We start from the raw sequence: 17772 nt of genomic DNA, 5'->3' as shown, positions 1-17772 counted from the left end.
GTTAGGTCTTCAAACTTATCCAGCAGCGCCAAGGATGAGATCAATTCAAGCAAAACCCTAACAAGTGTGAAAAAATGCTCTCGTGTTTGGATTTATAAAGGCTTAAATATCACTTTATAAGGCCGGCCCAAGAGTAAGACAACCCAAACTAGCTTTAGGCCCCAAAAACCGAAAAAGAAAAATTATCAAGGAGACAACAAATTTGCAACTCTTATAGCACTCAAATATACATAGTTTTAATAGTATTTTAAATAAACTAGTCACCGACCCGTGCTATCACACTGGTTTTGTACACCATCATATATGATGTTAAAAAAATATATAATAATAATATTCAGTACAACGATAAATATAGATAAATAATTTACAAATTAACTACTAAATATTATGGAAAACTTCTTTGTAAACCACATTTTCAGTTTCGTCCGTGTCTTCCCCTTTTTCATCGGTTATCAATATTTTCAAGTCTTTCCTTGAAGTTACTCTTGACACTGCAGCATATAGTTGGCCATGGGAGAAAATTGACCGTGGAAGATAAACACCAACATGTTTAAGAGACTAGCCCTGACTCTTATTGATAGTCATAGCAAATGAAACAACCATTGGAAATTGTCGGCGTTTAAACTTAAAAGGCATTCTTTTAACTGAAGGAGTCAATGATAATCTAGGAATAAAAAATTTATCACCAATATTGTTGTCGGTTATCATTCTCCTTTCAATGACATATGTTCCCATTTTTGTAATTATCAACCGAGTACCATTGCATAACCCTAAGGATTGTTCAATGTTTCTGAGCAACATTACAGGTACTCCCACTTTTAATCTTAGTTTGTGATTCGGAATTCCAAAAGATTTGATGGTGTTCAAGAATTCAGGGGGTATGAATATCATCTGGTGTGTCAACATTTGAGTTGGCATGACACGGAGAATCACAACTCAAATAAGCTTTTTCTTCTGAATGAATTAAAGAAAACACGTGAAACTTCATTTATATATAGATGAAAGGTACATGATTTAAGACTATATATTGATGTGTTTTTAATTGATGATTTTTATTTAATAAAAAATGAATATGAATAAAACGGGAAAAAAACTCGAATTTTCTATAAAAAAGGTTAAAAAACGCAGTAACATATTTGATGTTGTAGATGGGAAAAAAAAAGAGGTTTTTGTTTTTATAAAGAAAAATAAAACATGTTAAGTTTAAAAAGTGTGCATTTAAATGATGTTGATTTGTTGGTTACAAAATTATTTCAACATAATTGATATGGCTTAGTGGTAAGTATATAAAGAAATATAATTAAAAAGTTATGAGTTCGAATCCTGGTGGTTATTTTTTAACATTTTAATATGAATTATTAGGGTTAAATTAGGTTTAACTGGGAGACTTAGTAACTTTTATATAGATAAAGATTAATTAAGCTTTTATTAAGTTTATTATAACTATTTAGTTGTTTTTGTTTATTTTGAAATTTTAGAACTTAATACTTGGAATATGAAGAAATAAGTGAAATTGTTTCATTTTATGGAGTTTTAGTGACTAAGATTTGTTTTATGGTAGTGGAAGATCTTTCTTATTAAAGAGAATGTGTAAAATCTAAGAAAAAAAAAAGTAAAAATAGAGATAGATGAGAGAGTATAAGAAAAGAGAAATACGCGAGAGATATAATAAATTTGACGTGTTAATTGGTATAAAATAAAGATAAAAGAAATATAGAAGAAATAAGTGTTTCTTGTTTTCAAAAGTACTGGAATGTCCTAAACCCTAAAAGAACATTTTGAAAAAGACAAAAAAGACAATAATAAAAATTGATTGAAAATTTAACGTTTTCTCCTCTTTATTCTCATTTGTGGGATGATTGAAAAAGTGGATAGGACCCACCAAATGCTATTCTTTCTTCTCAATTTCTCTCCTTATCAAATAATTAGTGTATGTTTGGTTTCAATTCTGGAGTAGCCAGAATTGATTCTAGACCTGTAGAATTGATTTTGGCTTGTTTGGTTTCTCAAAAGTAGAATTGATTATACCTCTAGAATTAATTCTACTTGAAGCTAGAAATTGTAGTTTCTCATTCTATAATTGATTTTTACACTCAAATTCTTTGTTCAACTCACTTTTGTATGAATATACCCAAACATAAATTAATTCTGTCAAACTCAATTCTATCAAAATCAATTATGTTAAACTTAATACTGTCAAAATTAATTTTGTTTACCGCAGAACCAAACATATACTAAGAGAAATAAATGTCCAACTTCTTTTCTCTTTCTCTCTTCTCTATTTCTCTCGAACCGATCAAAACCTTTAAGAATCACATTTTTTCACTCTTTGATGTATTACAAAAATATTTTAGTTGATGAGTCACAATCTAAGTGGACCATTTTTCCACCTACCATGCTTCAAAATTGAAAGGTTCGATAGATAGTCCAACATCTTTATAAAACATTGAAGATGTTGCCATCTTTGACGAATATATACTGTTACATGAGGCTACTCGAAGAAGGAGAGGACAAGAGAATTTAATTAAGGACCACACTATAGTGATTTTTTAAATTGGTAAATTAATTCAAACAAGACAAGTTATAAATATTTCATGCATGTGACAAGATAAGCTAAATTGTAGAAACTAGACAGAGTAGATAGTGATGTAACAATGTTTGTTGTATTATTTTTTTGTGTATTTTGGATTTGGATGATACCATTGTTATTGTTGATATATTTGCATATTATTTGTTTTAAGATTTTGAATGGATAACTATGTACACTTAGAATAAAATGATAACTATTACTAGGGGAAGGATAGACGTTTATCCTACTTTTTCTATAGTAACGTTATATTCCGTTACATCATTCGACTTCACTCTCTCTATTTTGAAAATATAATTGGAAAAATAAACTATTTTAATATTTTTTTTTGACAAAATAAACTATTTTAATTAAATACTTACAAAGTTAATTTATATTGACATTGTATATTCATTAAAGTCGTATTTCATTGTTGAATATATGCTTTACTTTAATTACTTTTTTCTAGTTTGTCATATTAATGTTATATATTTTTTAAGCTAAAAAGAAATTTATTCAAGAAAAAAAGGAAAAATAATAATTGGGAGGACATAAACTTAACTATAAAAAACAGAAGCTAATTGAGAATTGAGTTAGTAAGGTAAATCCGTCCAGAAAAAAATACCCAACTAAAAATTAACTTCGAACAATTTTATCAAATAGCTTAGTGATTAAATCCACACAATATAATTGTGAAAAAGTGAGAAATTTGGGGTTCATTCTCAATCCGTCTAATAATATCGTAGTTATTCTTACAGGACTGAAATTGCTTTTTTATTTTTTGTACAATGACTGAAATTGACTTTATATAGCGGTATATTTTTTTTCTTATGCTCACTTGGAATTTATATTTCACGCACTAATCTCAATAGTTCATTATAAACAAATTGATCAATCTCAAATGGATTGATTACCTGAAATCAAATGTGCAATTGCGTATTTTACAATAGATAATATGAATCTCACTTAATGAGGTCATAGGACGATTTAGTAAGGCTTTCGATAATAATTTAGTTTGTACAAAGATGAGACTCATCTTTTACAAAGCAAGTTAAAATTATTTTTTCTTTATAAAAAAAAAAGCGTCATTTAAAATTCATACACATAAAGACATCTCAATCTCAAGTTTTTACCAAAATAAAACATTTTAGTCAAACTATTTTTAAAACAAATTCTATTCTTCTGAAAATCTTTTTTTTTTTAGTCCATTTCTTCTGAAAATCTTATTAGCAAATAATTATATATCTTTGAGTCTTGATATATGTAACTCTAAAAGTCCTTGAAATTAATTAAACTCACTTACTTTTAGATATGTAAAAAAGAGCAGTTGAAATACAGGTGATCTGATGTTTGACACATGAATTTATTTAAATGATTTGAACTACATACAAACAAACAAACAAACAAATTTTATCCTTATTATTAATTGAAGTCAATATGTATACGGTATTCACTATAGTCGGTAGTGTGAACTTATGCTATTATTGTTGCAACTTGCAAAAGATACTATACTAAAGTCTAAAGGAGAAAAAATGATACATAATTAAACATAGAAAACATATAACTTTATTTGAATTGCCAGAAAAATTAAAGATGAAAAATGATTCTTTACTCTATCTTTTTAACAATTTTTTTGATCTTTTATAGTGTGTCCTTTAGTTAAAATTCATGCATGTTCCACATTTCCTAAAGAGTGTGTACAACTTTTAGTACTAAAAGGAAGATAGACTATAGAAAGAGGAAAAAATAATATTAATATTAATAATGTGATAAAAATAGAAAATATTTAGATATAAATAAAGAGGTTAAGAAAAAATTCGACAATTATTCTACTTGTGTACAAGTTGATGTTAACCCAACAAAGCACACCTCAATAATAGAGAGAAAAAAACTGAGGAATAAAGGTCAACGTTTACGACTCTGTGCAACGAAAATTTGAAGGGATGACATATGCTAAGCTAACAATAATTAGAAGAAAATAATTAACGTACATTTTCAATTAATTTTTCTAAGGTTTGTCTCACCTTTATTTAATGACTTTTTTCTTGACAATACAGTTTTTATGACTTTTAAATTAAATATGATGTTTCCCATTAGCTTAGCTTAGTAGTGATATTACATTATATATGAAGGGGTCGGAATTCGAACCCAAATATTTCACTTATTCATTTTAAGAGTGAAATTTCTAGCTATTTTATTACTTGGCCCAAATAAAAATTAAATTAAATATGATGTAAGACAAATTATTTTAATGATTGAACAGTTATAATTTATTTATTTTTTTGACAAAGTTATAATTAATTAAAGTGTAAAAAAAATTATGGTGTTGGAGAAATAAAAAAAATCATGTGGAGGATTTTATACGACCTGTTAGTCCATTACATCAGGTCCTGGCAGCAGTAAAAGATATTGGCATAATTTTCTTAAGTTCATGGTGTGTGCTCGTGATAGAGGGAGGGAGGATACAAAACAAGTTGTGTGAGAGTTGGGTATTGAATACGGGTGGGGTTTGTAAGGGTGGTGGATTTGCCGGTTGTGATGGTGTGATTAGAGGTAATCATGGAGAGTGGATTCGAGGTTTTGCTAAACGCTCTGGGGCGTGTAGTCCTTACGGGAAGCTTCTTCTTGTTTTAATTTTTTTGTTTATAATGAGCCGGAGATCGAACCCAGACCTATAGCGTACCATCCAAATCCCCCATTACTAGACTAAACATAGTGACTTAGCTTTTTCTGATTTCTTCTTTACACAAAACTTTTTTATTTTTTATTTTTCTTTTACACTCAAACTATATATATTTTTTTTAATGTTTGGAGGAAAGTTTGGCAAAAAAATTATAATGTTTCGGGGGGAAGTTTGCCGTTAACTTTTGTTATTGAATTTTGATTATTTAATTTTGATGCAACATCTAAAAAGCGTGCCCAGAAGAATTTTCAAGGATAGTTAACAATTGTTGCCAAAGAAATAATAGAATAACGCTCTAAAAGCGTCCCCAGGAGTAGTTTAGGGGACAATTATGAGAGGTTGCGAAGACGTTGTCAGCAACCTATAAATCGTTGCCTAAGGCATCTTTTAGGCAACAATTTTTATGTGTTGTCTAAAAAAATGTTGCTAGGGACCATATTTATTGTAATGTTTGTTTATGTATGAAGGTCTTTTGTGTTAGAATTGGCGTGTGTTGAGGTGGATGTGGAACTTGAAATTGTGGTGAATGTGCTCTTGAAGGGTGATAGTGGTAGTCCGGTGGGCATGCTTTTGTTTGGAAAGATAATTCTTCTTCTCATGAATTCAGATTGAGGTGTAGTTCTGCATCATGCTTATTGAGAATCACATCAATGTGTAGATACATTAGCAAATATGAAATGTGGTTTGGAGTGTAACTTAATAGTTTATGCGACATGTCTATGGAGTGTTTTCCCCCTTCATTGTATAGTTAGATAATGGAAAGGGAGTTAGGGAGAGACACACTGTCTTTTCCTTTAGTTTTCAGTTTTGTTTTGTCTTTGTATTTGTATTTGTATGGTGAAGTACTATATGTGAAATTCTAGCACACTAGTAACACGATGTTGAACACGATGTTCCAACACTGTAATGTTTGATCCGATGATCCAACACTGTATTCAACACTGTACTAGACGAACAATGAGGAAATGTAAAATGCAAGAAACAAAATAACACAGTTATTTGTTAACCCAGTTCATCATAAGTCTACTCTAGGGGATACCAATCCAGGAGTGAATCCACTATGATAGTATTAGTTCAAAGCCCTCAATAAACAACCCGTTTATGACTTCTCACCTAATCACCCCCCGTGCTATACTCTACCTAAGACACACCTAGGTATGAGGTCCCACCTCAACTCCTCTCAATCACAACCATTGTGATCGTACACGTTACAATTTGTAATTGAAGACACACTTCTTAAAACATTCACCAATTCCGTACTTCAAAGCTTAGGAATGGTTCACACACACTATCTCCTTGCTTAGAAGCTCCAGAGATATTACAACACAATAACACACAGTTCTTAATCTTGCATCAAAGTAACACAAGAACAAGAACACAAAGACACAATACTAAAACCCTAAACACACGCTTTGTCAAAACACAATTGCGGCTTCGATGGTTTGCACAATGGTTTAGGCTTCCTTTATATAACCCGAGCTAGCACGGGCTAGGTCTTGAATCAGGCTTCAAAAACGCAGCAGATCCGAAAGTTCCTTTCAAGGAATATTCTTCAATTGAATGTTTTGTTTCCATAAATAGTTGATACATTCTGAAGTAAAACTAGGTCATGGCCGCCTTCTAGAACAATGGAAGAGGCTCTACTTGGCGCACAAGTAAAAACACGTGGATTCGATAAATATAAAAATGCACGAGATTAAGAAAACGTCAGGCCCGACCCACTAGATGTGGTATCCAATGTTGAAACATTCTATCCAACATCTTGCTTGTACCTGATGTTGAATCATTCAGTTCAACATCTAGCGTGAATCTTTGTTTTAGCAAAATGAGGCCAACATAAACTCCAACAATATGTACTTAACCAACGTGGATGAGTTGAGTACCGCTTGTAATTTATTCATTTTCTCATTAAAATATCTTTACATTTGCTCTTAATTTTTTTATTTAATTATTCAATTTCTATTGAATCTTACTACTTTTAGAATTAAAATAGTAAACAACAAATAGAATTAAAATAAGACAAGTGATAATTAAGATAATTAAAATACTATGCTCTCATACATTCTTATTCTTTTCTCACTCACTGAATATCATTTTTTTTCACAACATGTATACTCTACAATTTTATGGCAAAATTCTAATGATCTCTAGAACTACAAAAATTCATTTTATTGATCTCCACAACGTCTATACTCTTCATATTTGACACATGTTAGGACTTATACTAAATCTCCTAATCACTTGTACAGTGAATCGGATTCTCTGCCAAACTTATCACATTTTATTTGTCTATTTCCCACAGTTTTTGTCTTTATGCTACTTGCACCTCTCCCCATATTTTTAAATGAGAGGACCCTTGTCCATCACAAAATAAGGGAATCAAGTAAGGGAAAAAGCCATATGTCTTAGTCAGAGAAGAATTTGTGGCACCTTGGTAAACCAATAGTCACATACCCTACATAAAATATAATCTCTAAAATGGATGGACTAAAACTAAAAAAACAAAAAGTGTAGGGACACTTTGGTTCCATAACATAGACCAAAATTTTCCACCTTCGATGGTTCACATGCTTGTATAAATATTCTACTTTATTTCAACTTTCAACCAAGTTCAATATTCTTTTGAATTTCTTTTATAGAAAAATATATTATTCTTTCTAATTTTCAATAGAATTCTTCAATATTCTGTTGAGATATATTAAATGCGAGTTAAGTTCCACATTAAATATAGAGTAAAAATTAAGTAATATATAAGTCAGATAACTCATAAATCTAATGTCTTAAGGTAATAGATTTATTATTTTTATCCGACTTATCCACTGTTGTGCCCTTCACAACAAACTACATTTCTGTCACATGTGTAGTTGTTCTTAGTCCAACGTGTCGATTCAATTTAGTGAAATTTCCCGTCATGGCTCAACGGTGGTATTAGAGTTCGAAAAGTTTAGTTGAAAGTGTAGTGTTAAACATCACTTGTGTGATTGTTCTTAACTCAAGATGTTGATTCAACCCAGTGAGGCTCCCTCGTATGTTTCATTGGTTCAAATTTTTTTTTTATTTTTTGTGTAAAGTAGGCCACTTGTGTTGAGTGAAAATAAATTCCTCACGTATGTTTGAATTACATGTGCCATACAACTAACCCTTGACTCCCCTTTCTCAATTATTCTCTATATAATAATAATTTTTCTTCTATAGTTCCTATAATTCAAACATTTATGTTGTTTTCAACATTTCTACTATAGAGTTCAAAAGTTCTATATAGGTAGCCAACACCTTAAAGCAAAACACCAACTGAAAAAAATACACCAAACTACTTTCTTCTCTTCTCTTTTCCATTTGTTTGTGTTTGGTGTGAAGGGCACACACTAACCATCCAAGAGAGAAACAGAAAGGTAGTTTTTTGTTCACTAGTAGAACATCATGCATATAGAAGCCCCAGAAAATTATGGCCCCGAAGACAAAAACTTCGACGATGATGGACGAGCCAAGAGAACCGGTATTCCATCAGTACTATGTTTATTACTATTGAGTTTGATGCGCAGATGAAGCCATAACTACATTTGATAGATTTTGATACTATTGTGAAACCATGTTTTTAGACAAAATTTTTATGTTTTTATTTTGTTTCCAATTTTAATTTTGAAACTATCACTGTTTTATAGAAAAACTGTTTTCAAAGAATTGTCCAAATTATTTATTTTTTTTGTAATTTTTGTACAAATATTTAAAAACAAAATACATACCTCTATTAATCTTTTCTTCTATATTTATTACAATTGGGTTTGATACGTGGATAATACACAATAGATAAAGAAAAGTTTAAAGCTTGCACAATATAAATTACTTTTGGGCTATTCAATCACTGTTTTTAGAACACATGTTTGCACGACCCTTTATTATATATTGGTAATATTATTAATTTTTTGGTATGATTATATATTATGGTATATGATTTTTTGATTTGATGAATTTGAAGGAACATGGTTGACTGCAAGTGCACATATAATAACTGCTGTGATTGGTTCTGGAGTTCTATCACTTGCATGGGCTATTGCACAAATGGGTTGGGTGGCTGGTCCTGCAGTTCTCTTTGCATTTTCTTTCATTACTTATTTCACTTCCACTCTTCTTGCTGATTGTTACCGTTCACCTGATCCTGTTCATGGCAAGAGGAACTATACTTATTCTGAAGTTGTCAGAGCTAACTTAGGTACAAAATCTTGAAAACTTATATATGATTATATAAATTGTTGATGTTTAGTAAGGTTTTAGGTGGAGAAGTGTTTTATGTTATCAACGGTAGACCAATAGTTTAAAATTATTTGACACTTGATAGCGACCGAAGTTGGTGTTTGGTAAGGTTTTAGGTGGAGAAGTGTTTCATGTTATCAACGGTAGACCAATAATTGAAAATCGTTTGATTATAACATCGACCGATGTTGGTCTTTGTAATTAGAAGTTCAGTCAAAGTATTACTTGTTCTCGGAAACTTAGAAGTTCAGTCAAAGTAGTACTTGTTCTCGTAATTGAGACAGTAACATATTTGGTGTTAGTTCGACAAAAAATAAAGAAAACAAATGAGTGTCTAAAAACTCAATTTATATTTGTTTTATGTTGTTTTTGTCAAATCAACATCGATGTATCAACTTTGAGTATACAAAGGATTATGAACATCTACTTAAAGGTGGCAACATCAAGTGGTTATGGTTGAAATTTTGAACAATTTTCAAATATTTGTGCACAGTAAATAACACGGAAGGCTAGTCATCACCTAATGTTTATGATACATAACTTTGGTGTGTTTGATTTTAGGGAATGAAGAAAAACACACGGAAACCAATACAAGAAATAATTATCTATTGTCTTCTTAGTTAATCTTTGAATTTTTATCTGTTTATAAAAAATATTTAGACATATAATTAATAATTATGAAAAATATTTTTAAAAAAGTATTTGATTAAATTGATAAAAATATTTAGCTCACCTTTAATTTGACACATTATTTTGATAGGAGGAAGGAAATTTCAGCTATGTGGATTGGCTCAGTATATAAATCTTGTAGGTGTAACCATTGGTTACACAATAACTGCATCAATTAGCATGGTGTAAGTTTTTCCTCATCAACTTTTTTTTAATTTCAATTAATATATATATAGAATTTTTTTATTTATTTAAATTAGTATGTAGGATATATGTAACCATATACTCTGTAAAAATATCTAAGATTCTTGATGAAAAAATTAATTATTTATAACTGTAGATTTTTTTTTTGTTGAAGAAATAACTGTAGATATTATATATTTAACTAAAACTAAAACAATATACCAATGGCATTTTTTTTTATATAAAATACTAATGGCATATTAGTACTCTTATTAAAAAAATAAAGGCATATTAGTGACAGTAGGTTCTTGTAAAGGAACATTTCTGAATTTTAAAAAATAAAGTGAGAAAATAATATATTTAATATGCAAATGAATAACAAGAAAAATTGAATTATTGACAAAATTGAAAAAAAGAAGAAATATGTATTGATTCCTTCACTAAATTTAGACTTGGAGACAAATTTCATTTTTCTATTATATCTATTTGAAAGGGACTTATATCTAATTTCTATCTCCAATCATTTAAACTTTTGTAGAAGTATTGATAAATAATTAATAAAATGTATTGATAAATTTATATGATAAATTTCCTAATCACATTTATTTTATTTTTTTTAAAATTTTAATCAGGGCTGTAAAAAGATCAAACTGTTTTCACAAGCAGGGGCATAATGTGAAGTGCAGTGTATCAAATAACCCTTTCATGATAATTTTTGCCTGCATCCAAATTGTTCTATGCCAGATACCCAATTTCCATGAGCTCTCTTGGCTCTCAATTGTTGCAGCTGTTATGTCTTTTGCTTATTCTTCCATTGGCCTTGGACTTTCCATAGCCAAAGTTGCAGGTAACTAATAGCATGTCATTTCAACTTGTTCTTAACCCTATAATTGGATTTTGGCTTATGCACAAAGTCACACTCATCTCAGCCGTCCAATTAAAAGTATACAATAAATGTTATATTTAATTTAATTTTTTTAAATATAAAATACTGAATTTAAAATATGGACCGTCTAATTTTCATCAGAAGGTCGAGATGGATGTTCAATTGTGTAGTTATAGGGTTGTGACCGCATACAATGTGACACTAGTTAATTGAGAAGTTAGATTAAGATCATGTCATCATCATGGTCTTCACTTTCACATTATTAAAGTGGCATTTATAATATTAAATTTTATATAAACAATTTTTTCGTGAATGTTTGAAGGTGGGGGACATGTGACAACATCCTTAACTGGGGTACAAATTGGGGTAGATGTAACTGCAATTGAAAAGGTTTGGAAGATGTTCCAAGCTATTGGTGACATTGCTTTTGCTTATGCTTTTTCAAATGTGCTCATTGAAATCCAGGCAAGTACTATATTTGGTTAATTATTTTTTAGTCCCTATAAATATACTGTAATTTTTTTTAGTTTATGTATATAAAAATTAATGAGGCCTATGTACTATTGCAGGATACCTTGAAATCAAGCCCTCCAGAAAATAGAATTATGAAGAGAGCAAGTTTAATTGGAATTTTGACTACAACATTATTCTATGTACTATGTGGAACCTTAGGTTATGCTGCATTTGGAAATCATGCACCAGGAAATTTTCTCACAGGATTTGGCTTCTATGAGCCCTTTTGGCTAATAGACTTTGCTAATGTTTGCATAGCTGTTCACTTAATTGGTGCTTACCAGGTAACTAAATAACTTAGTCTTAGTTTAATATTATGACCATCGTGGTTGAAATTCAAATATCATCGAGACACAGTTTTAAAATAATTATTAGCACTCTTTTAATATTATGCCATGTGAATAATGATTCACATGTCACGTCAGCATATGTGGCAAAACATGCTGACGTGGCATGTGAGTCATTTGTGTGTTAACTTAGTCGAAATTAGTGAAGGGCCAACATTTTGTAAAAGGGGCAAAAGTTAGGGGGACAAAAGTGCTATTATGAAAGTTAGGGAGCCAAAATTGTTAGTTTTTGAAAGTTGGGGGTCAAAAATACAATTTAACCTAAAAAAACAAATAACAAGACTTGAGTTTTATACTAATTTTATTTAAACGTTTATTAACAACATAGCTTTGTATAAAATAAAATCAAATAACTTTCATTTTAACTTGCTATTTTGTATCTGATTTCCGAAACCTAACGATAAATGATCTAATCTTAATCGAATAGCCTGAATTGTGTAAGCTAATGTGTGATATTTCCTATGTCTAGGTCTTTGTCCAACCCATATTTGGCTTTGTTGAGGGCCAAAGCAAACAAAAATGGCCAGATAGCAAATTTGTGAATGGAGAGCATGCTATGAATATTCCATTATATGGAAGCTATAATGTGAATTACTTTAGAGTAATATGGAGAAGTGGATATGTGATTATAACTGCAATCATAGCCATGTTATTTCCATTCTTCAATGATTTCTTGGGATTAATTGGTTCACTATCATTTTATCCATTAACTGTTTATTTCCCTATTGAGATGTATATTAAAAAAACCAAGATGGAAAGGTGGTCATTCACATGGACTTGGCTTAAGATATTAAGTTGGGCTTGTTTGGTAATTTCAATAATTTCAGCCGCTGGATCAATTCAAGGACTTGCTCAATCTCTCAAGAAATATGAACCCTTCAAAGGAGAACAATAATGATACTTAGTGTTAATTTTCTAGTGTAACATTATTTTTCTTTTTGTTTGTCAATGTTTTTTCTTGTCTTAAATAAGTTAATTACTAGAAGTTTAATCAAATGATATTGTACTAGTATTATCAAGTGTTTATTGATAGTGAACAAATACAACACCAAGAAGTACAATACAAATCTAGTGAGTAATAATCCCAAAGATGGTTGTAACTTGTAAATTAAGTTATATGTAATGTAGGACATTTAAAGCAAGTTCTTATTTAATTAAGTGATTAATGAGTTTCACTTAATGATAAATTGATCGTGAGTATCGGAATTTGAATCATGACTAAAACCATAAATAATGAATAACACAAGTGTTTATAAATAGTGAACAAAATATAACACCAAGGATTACCATACTAATCTAGTGAGAAAGTAAATGCATTCTTTCTTTGAGAAAGATATCTTTGTTTTCACAAAATATTTAAAGTTTTTGCACATATTTACAATTTTAAACATGACAAAAATATTCACATATTTATTTAGTATAAACAATTTTAAAAACAAGATCAATAATATACTATAACTAAAAAACAAAATCAACAACAAGTCGTTGTAGTATAGTGGTAAGTATTCCCGCCTGTCACGCGGGTGACCCGGGTTCGATCCCCGGCAACGGCGCTTTTTTGCTTTGTAAAATTGCTTGATTTAATTCTTGTGGCACAAGCTAATGTTAATCAAGTCAAATTGCATATAGTCAAAATACTGATAACGTTTTTAGCATTTTGAGACAGAAATTCAATTGTTTGGGATTGTAACACCCAAACCCATTATTTATATATTTCTACCTTTAGTAAAACCTTTTTCAAAATACGCAACGGAAAATCACATTTAATTTATTGAATATCGGTTCGAGTATTACACTCCTCTATCAAAATAATACTAATGTAATTAATTAGTCAAAATAGTGTTTATACAAATGTTAAATCAACTAATGTATTTATTAGCTATACAAAACAACCTAGATAAGGAGACTCTATATACATATAAAACCCCTTTTCCCGTGTCACAATCAGAGCGGAGCTTCACCGACGACTCGACATCGAATACCACAGAAACCTGTAAATCTGGACCCCCAACGATCCAGCACATAACACATAAAAGAGAGTTAGATAACATACTCAAAATATAAGTGTAAGTAAATGGTACTTAAACACTTCTTCATAAAGACATGCATAATCATACATTATACATATACACCACCATCATTCATGCATATTCATATATCATGCATATACTTCATTTATCACATAATCAATCATCCACAATTATACACCAAACATATAGTTTCACGTCGTCTCGGACAATACCAAAACATCAACAAATACACATAACTCAATTACAAATAGGAATACACATAAAGTTCCTAATGTAATCTAACACCACAAATACACGGTTCAGATTATGGTCATGACGGACCCTGCATTGTTCATTTTATAGTCATGACGGACTCTGCTCCTCACATACGGATTAACAATCAACATTTACCAAGTACGTGTCAAACATTATTTATCATAAAATGCACACATAATCCCTAATGCAATCTAATGCTTCACATTCATGCTATGTCCTCTAGACACCTCTAATGCATGTGGTACCATCTTCTTTATTAGAGTATCTCACCTCTAATATCCTTCTTTATCGGATAAATATAATCCGATATCCTTCTTTATTGGAATATCCAATATCACATATATTCATGAATGCATGTATATGTTTTTCATGAATTCACTCACAATCATTTTAATTAGCATTAAGCTCTTCATTTACTAATGTGGAACACTATCCAACATTACTTCTTTATTAAGATAACACTATACCTTAATATCCTTCTTTATCGAATAACATAATTCGATATACTTCTTTATTAAGTTAATTAACACCTTAATATACTTCTTTGACATTTTAACAAACATCATCAACACAATCAACAACAATTATATTCCACACACATAATCAACAACTATCATCACAATACAATTAATCATGGTTATAAACACCTAATTGCATGTTAGGATACCTTAAATCCATGTTACAAGTGCCTAATTGCACTTAAAACAACTATCAAAAAGTTGCTGTCACAGTTCTGTTCGCTAAGCGAACACGTAGCGAACACGTAGCGAACACGTAGCGAACACGTTCGCTGTAGCGAACAGGTAGCGAACAGACACAGAGCCAAAATCCAATTAGCGAGCAGGTAGCGAACAGGTGGCGAACACGTTCGCTGTAGCGAGCATCTGGCGAACACATTCGCTGTAGCGAACAGGTAGCGAACCACACCAGAAGAACATCTGTTCTTGAGTTCCATAATACGATTTTCCACTCAAAATCACCCAAAAATCCCATTTTCATGTTATAAATCCCAAATGAGTTCACATACAAGTGCAACAAACATGTTTAAGTATAAAAGGACGGCTAGTTTTCCCGATCTACATCGTTATCATCGAAAAAGCAAGGATTTAACATTTATGAGTCTAAAAGCTCAAGAACACATATAATCACTCAAAACATACAAATTCTCATTATTTAACCCATGATTTCGCTCACACTACATGGTAGAAGTATATTGAACATGTTATTAACATTGGGTTTCATTTTCTCGAAGATTAACTCTCCCAAACCAAAACGAAAATGGGGTGGAGGAAGTTCGGGTGAGGAGAAATCGACATTCTCCCCTTCCTCGAGTCACCCACGAATATGAAATCTACTCTCTTACCTTAGATCGACGAACTCACGAAGATTGCTCCTCGAATCTCTCCTCCAAGCTCTTGCCCTAGCTCTCCTCTTCTCTTCCTTCTCTTTACTTCATGAACAAAAGAGAAAATAATGATATTTCTCTCCCATCCTTGGCCATATGGGCGCCCCCCACCATGAAGCAAGGCCCATTGGGCCTCAAGCCCAATAGCTTGGCCCAACTCGCGTTAACTCTCACTAACTCACGCGTTAACTAAAACTCTCGATAAATAACATAAAGTTATTATCTTACTTAAAAACCACATCACCAAATAATTAAACACTTAAATAGTGAATAATAAATTTGGGTCGTTACAACTCTCCTCCACTTAAAAGATTTTCGCCCTCGAAAATTACGCGACTAAAACAACTCCGGATAACTCCTGTATCCGACCCTCCAACGAAACGCTTAAAACGCTACACATTACCAAGTTTGACAAAATTAGTTTATCCCATCCAACACAATTTTTGTCCATTTATCAACAAGAGATCAAGGACGGCCAGTTCCTCAATTTGTCGATAAATATTCAACAATCATGATATCGGCACAAACCACTCTCATCAAACCGCTAAAACGTCAACTCCGCACGAAACATCCATAGACTCACATTCTACGGTACACACAACTCTACCCTAAAACAGGTATAACCAATCGAACTCTCCGAAAGATACTCCCGTGGAATACTTCCACAACTCCATAATTCCCATAAACCTTTGATTCCCTCATGAATCACTTAACCGTGTTACATCACTTATTCATATTCGAATCTTATTCCAACTTATCACTTGATAGTTCAATTCCAACGATCACTTGATGACCCACATTCTCAAATCTTCCTCGACACATGCTAAAAACTACCGTCTCTAACCGTCAAATTCCTTTTCTCACATTGAGTCGAATCCAAAACGACTTCTCCTTAATCCCTTAGCAATTCGCTACTTCAAACTTAGGCTACCGCCTAAAATTGGTTCTCCAAACAATCATAACCTCTATCTCGTTGATTCCAAACGACATCTTCAATTTGCCCATAATCCATCTATCGATGTTCCTCATCATCTTGCATTGCAATAAGCATAATCTTCTCCGTTTATTCACTCATCGAATTCTTATTCACTTACGACCTCTAACAATCATCATCTCTCTTTGGATAGCTATCTTTAAACTCCTCCTTAGTACATTCGATACCAAAATCAAACTCTTGAATTAAATCTACAAAGCTCCAATATTCGCCATACGATCTAATTCTATCCATCAAATTCTAATCGACTTTTGTCTTAGTACTCTTACTAATGACTCCTTGTCTACTCCCAATATGACATCTCTAGAAAATTTCTAAAATTCTCGTCCAAAACACATTTTCAGTTATGCACCAAATCACTACCGTCCCATCATCCATGATGAAACAACTTAAAATCTTTTACTTCATTGTCGCCGATTGTGACCGTACCACATCAACATCCACGATGCATCTAACAAAACTAGTCTCTACCGACTCTTCCATTCCATGAATCCAAATTCCTTAGCAAATACTTACTCACTCTTATCTTGTGGGCACTACCAAATGCTCTCTGATACTTACCTTAGGCATCACCTTCAACTCCTTACTATATGTGCTAAAACATGACATCTACTCACATGTGCGATAATCCTTTTCGCAAATTCTCACCTAACACAAGTCACTTCCAACATGACCTCATACTACTCATTCTCAACACGTTCTCCAACGGCTAACTTTCTTATTCTTCATCATTCAAAAATGATACCTCTCTTTTAGCTTCGTCTCAACCTCTAAGACTCTACGTTCTCGTTCAACATGTGACACCAATTGTCCGGTCATTATCCAAATCCAATCACTCTTCGACAAGCCTCTTACAAAATCCTTTGAATCGTTATCCTACTTCCATCTTCGAATAAATTCGACTACTCATACAATCCTTACTTCCAACGATTCAACAAACATACCAATCCTATTATGATATTTCTCAATTCCATTCTCGTCTACTTTAAA

General features: G+C 31.5%; 1 protein-coding gene and 1 non-coding gene across 2 annotated transcripts; both read left to right on the top strand.

Moving 5' to 3' along the window:
- Window positions 1-7856: 7856 nt before the first annotated feature.
- Window positions 7857-13240, top strand: LOC123902907 (amino acid permease 6-like). The gene is made up of 7 exons (XM_045952729.1): window positions 7857-8745; window positions 9226-9459; window positions 10261-10354; window positions 10985-11199; window positions 11561-11703; window positions 11808-12035; window positions 12568-13240. The coding sequence occupies exons 1-7, from the start codon at window positions 8670-8672 to the stop codon at window positions 12991-12993; spliced, it is 1416 nt and encodes a 471-aa protein (XP_045808685.1). The 5' UTR covers window positions 7857-8669; the 3' UTR covers window positions 12994-13240.
- Window positions 13241-13579: 339 nt separating this feature from the next.
- TRNAD-GUC lies at window positions 13580-13651 on the top strand. The gene has a single exon. It is a non-coding gene; the product is annotated as a tRNA-Asp (tRNA).
- The last annotated feature ends 4121 nt before the right edge of the window (window positions 13652-17772 follow it).

This window comes from Trifolium pratense, linkage group LG1 (genome assembly GCF_020283565.1).
Source record: "Trifolium pratense cultivar HEN17-A07 linkage group LG1, ARS_RC_1.1, whole genome shotgun sequence".
NCBI lineage: Eukaryota > Viridiplantae > Streptophyta > Magnoliopsida > Fabales > Fabaceae > Trifolium > Trifolium pratense.
The sequence above is the reverse complement of the archived record's forward strand: the minus strand, read 5'-3'. Positions and strand labels throughout refer to the sequence as shown.